This window comes from Beta vulgaris, chromosome 3 (assembly GCF_026745355.1).
Source record: "Beta vulgaris subsp. vulgaris cultivar EL10 chromosome 3, EL10.2, whole genome shotgun sequence".
Lineage (NCBI taxonomy): Eukaryota > Viridiplantae > Streptophyta > Magnoliopsida > Caryophyllales > Amaranthaceae > Beta > Beta vulgaris.
In genome coordinates, this window is record NC_079204.1 from 55,912,465 (window position 1) to 55,917,108 (window position 4,644).

Genomic DNA, 4,644 nt, shown 5'->3' on the forward strand with positions numbered 1-4,644 from the left:
CATTACTGATCCAACATACTAAATTACTAATGAATGTAACAATTAACTTTCTTTGAGGAGGATGTAACAATTAACTTCAAACAGAAGAAGTAATAGTTTTGCATATCACAAACCAAATAACACAAGAAGTAGCTATATATATTGATCCCAAACATCCTGGCAGGCTCTCTTATTAGATCTGTGAAACAAAGGTGAAGCATCGTCGAATTGTATGCGTTCAAACGCTCGAAAAACATATGCTGGTGCCCCTGGTGGTAGCTTAGCCAGCTCTCCACAGGAACAGGAAACCAATTCCTACTCTTAATATCTTACCAACCCGTCCTTTGTTACTTCAACAAAGTGTGATGACATGTATGATCTACCAACATGAAATATAGATGAAGAATTGAGCAGAACATGTAAGATAAGATAGGCTATTAATCACACGAGTCTAGATATGGCCAACAGTGCGGGCCAATCTAGCCCATCCCGCCTCTTGGGCCTTGTGGGCTGAGCCCGCGAAAAGCCCGATCTAACCCAGCTCGAACCGTGAAATTGGTGGGTGGATTGTGGGCCAAATTTTTTGAACCCAGCCCACAAAAGCCCGCTAATAAAATTGCCCAGCCCGGTCCACGAAAGTGGTCCAGCCCAGCTCATGAATCGGACCAACCTAGCCCAAGTAATTATTCAACCAAATTGTGTATATTTTAATCAAATTGCATATATTATAATTCAATCAAATTCAAAAATAATGAAATTATTCATTAATATTAATCATTGTATATATTCTAATTACTATTAAAGGTTTTATGTAACAATAATAAATGATTATATAACTTTTTTAAAAAAAATCGCATGCCAGCCTGCAAGGCCCCGGAATCACTTCCCGAACCGTGAAAACTGGTAACAGACCGGTGTGGGCTAAGATTTTTCAGCCCGTGAACCCGCCCACCCAAACCGTGAATATTACGGTCCGGTCATGGGCCGTGAAATCTTAGCCCGGCCCACCAGGGCCCACAGACCAGCCCGCCCAACCCGCACCAGTGGCCTTCTCTACACGAGTCATAGTGATGGTGAATGTGCATGCAATGGCGTATATTCATATGTACTACGTTCCTTAACGCATCTGTAAACTTTGAGAGTTGAGACATCCCATACTAACGTAAGGCCTAAACATGAACAAAAAGCAATTCATGCATAACTTAAAAGTTTTCTTGCACCTCAAATTAATTTTCATCAACTGTTTCCTAATTGTTGATACTATATAGTAACAAGAACACAAAAGTTCATGATTATCTACCCAAAGTAATGACTAATTTCGCGAGCCAAATCGAGCAATCCCAACCTCACATCAATCCTAGTTCTACTATTACAACTACAGAATCCTCTGTTCAAGATCTTCTTAAGTTGTGGAAACGTAGACAAAACTATCAGCAAGAAACTTTCAAGTCTACAAACCATCTAAGCAATGAAATTATTGCACCATGGAGAATGTACCTAGTGAATGTCCTAGAGTCTCCTCAAGCTCATATCATCATAATTTTTCTACTAGTAATAGATCTCGCAATATCTATTATTGAGCTCATATCCTCTTTTACACCAACCTCATGTAAAAATATAGAAGGAAATAAACTAGAAGCATTGTATCATTGTATAGGAGTTTCAATATTAGGCCTCTTGTTTTTGAAGACAATAGTTTTGTGTGTAGGACTAGGAAGGTCATTTTTCGAGAAGCCGGGTTATGTTGTTGATGGTGTGATTGTAGGGGTGGCATTGGTGTTAGAAGTGGTCATAGCAAAGGTTGGAGGAGGCTTGTTGGTGGTGGTGAGCTTGTGGCGCGTCGTTCGAGCTGTGGAGAGTGTGTTTGAGTTGAGTGATGAGGCTATTCAAGCTAAGATTGAGGAGGTGGTGTGTGAATTTGGTGTGTTAAGAGAGGAAAATAAGAGGCTCTTGGAGATGATTGTTGAGGAAAGTGATTGTAATTGTGAAGCTCCAAGCTAAGAACAGCTTGATGGATGCCCAATTTGAGATTCATAATGTATTCAGTGTCGGCCCGAACAATATAGAGGCCCTATGCTAATACTGAATAGACCAAGATCCACTAAAATATGCAAGCAAATGAAATAACAAATATGCACCAAACATAAACTTTCTCTTCAAAATCTTTTGATACATTCTAAGAAGAGTTGAATTCAAGAAATTAACTTATAGACATTTGGACTATCAACTTCAAGTCTTTCATGGTTAAAGACTTTTTTTTTTCAATTTGGGGCCCATTTGAAAGTGAGATCCTGTTCCGTGTTCCACTTTGGATATGCTAAGGGACGGTCCTGAATGTATTCAATCATGAATAGATATGTTGCTAGATGTTACTCCTATAATTTGCATTCAAACTCATCCCTAGACTAACCATTAATATGCTCCAATTTTTAGTCTATTAAAAAGCTTTGGAGTTGTTTCACATTATTTTGTTGAGTAAAACTATATGCTTATGCTCGATATTTATCAAGAAATATATTACTTTGTGTCCTTCATTTAGAAATAATTTTCTTTTTATAAGTTTTTAGATTTCCCACAATCATCCTTTTGATTTTGGTACTCGTTCCATTATAGTATATTATAACCTATACATTTAATACTTCACTTGAATGATTGTTTATGATTTATGCATAGAAAAAAAGTGAATATTTTTGTTGAATTCGTTTCGAACAATCAACTTTTAAATTTTTTATTTGTTAATAACTAAGTATATATATTGTCAAATTTTTATATTGGCAAATATGCGTCAAACTATATAGTAAATTAAAAAGAAACATTTGTTGTACTATTTTTCCATGGTATCATATAATAAACAACTCTCAAACAGGGTAATGGATCACTTGGACATTAAACCTTTAACATAAATTTGTGAGTTCATTTCATTCCAGATCAACAGCCCACATACTCCAATATGACGGCTTACGTTAGAAAATTCAAAGGACAGTTTATAGCTAAAATACTTACATTCAAACAAAGTGTCTCTTGTAATGTCATTTGATGAATGATGAGGAATGTCCATGACCAGAGGGGTAGATGAGGGTGTATAAGGAACCCAACAGCACAGGGCCCCCAAAATTATAAAGCCCCCAAAATATATTATTTTGAAAATTTTACTTTATATTTGAAGAAATCACCCTTGTTTTCCACCCTTAATAAATTTGTCAATGATTTATCTTTAGATTTTCAACTTTCCATCTTTAGAACTTTAACATTTTATCTTTATTTTCAATAAATTTAGGGGCCCAATTTTTATGTTAGAACCGGGGTCCCAAAATCTTGAAGACGGCCCTGTTCATGACGAATTGCATTTTGACTTATCTTGGTACAGTTAGTACTCATAGGCAATAGCAAATAGACACAAATACTTAATATGGACCTTAATCCTCGACTTTATTTTGATTCAAAGGAAAAAAAAGCATGCAATTGAAATAACTCACGTCTCATGTTTTGTAGTTGGTATTAGTATTACCACTTTAAACAAATTGACTCATCACGCACAATTTTTAAAATATAAAAATGTATATATCATAAAAAAAAATGCACTTCAACTATGCAAATTAGACAATAATGTGATTAAAACAAATATGAAGTAATGAAATTCAAATATTTCCTCCATTTCGTTTTAAATGCAATAATGAAATATTTTCTATCTCATGAAAAATATCCTTTATTACATTTAAAATGAAACGCATGAAGTATTTAAACTCTAAAAATGAGAGACCTTGTTTAATTGCAAATTCTTAGATTATCCCATAGTAGAGAGCACCTAGGTGTAGGTATTCGCGGAAGTATTATAGAGGATTTGTTGTCTTGTAAATTATCTTGCACACTCTCTTAAATAATCCTAATATCTTTTGAAGTTAGTATTTTATCACACAATACGATCTAATCAAACCACTAAAATTTTTTCTTAGCTTTTACTTTGTATAGCTTTCAAATGTTATTATATAGCTTTTTCATAGACCAACTTAGCAAACTTTACTTAGATTAAATAATAACTAGTTTTTAGGTTTGGATTATGCCCTAGCTCTTAGGTACTTATATTTTTCGTTTATTAATATTTTACTTTAAAATGGTAATACTAAATATCACTTATTCTAATATTCAATATTTAAATGTATAAACTTGAAGTCACAAGATTAAATCTTATACAATGCACACACTAATTTTATAATATATTAGTATAGATAGATAGTTTGCATGCGAATCTTATGATCAGACTGTCTATTATAAGAATTTAAACACTTATGATTTATTTGCTTGTACATAAATTAGAGAAAGATTCCAACGTGTTAAATACGTGCATGTTATGGCTCAATAAGAGATCGGATATTCTGTTTAAGCACCGAAAGCATAATCAAGTAGCTGATACCATGGCAAAGGCATGTAGAGTCATGGAGGATGAATGTGTTGTAAGTAACTAAAGTTTTTCCTATATATTGTATTAAACAATTAACCTCGAATTATAATATTTTCAACATTACTATTTAAGGAATGAATAGAGAAAGGCACACACGTCATGTATCACATCATGCACTGCCAAATTGCCAATTTATTTCATCTCACCCACCAACATCAACAGTTACTAGTACTACTAGGGTACAAGTTCAAATGTGTATATAAATT

At 34.0% G+C, this 4,644-nt stretch overlaps 1 protein-coding gene across 1 annotated transcript; it reads left to right on the forward strand.

Moving 5' to 3' along the window:
• Nucleotides 1–1,297: 1,297 nt before the first annotated feature.
• On the forward strand, nt 1,298–2,488 carry LOC125495936 (uncharacterized). The gene has a single exon (XM_048640702.2). It carries the CDS (start codon nt 1,471–1,473, stop codon nt 1,978–1,980), a length of 510 nt encoding a protein of 169 aa, XP_048496659.1. The 5' UTR covers nt 1,298–1,470; the 3' UTR covers nt 1,981–2,488.
• Nucleotides 2,489–4,644: the final 2,156 nt, after the last annotated feature.

What these genes read in the sequence shown, in the direction of transcription:
- LOC125495936 (XM_048640702.2), top strand. Translation starts at nt 1,471, where the DNA reads ATGTACCTAGTGAATGTCCTAGAGTCTCCTCAAGCTCATATCATCATA.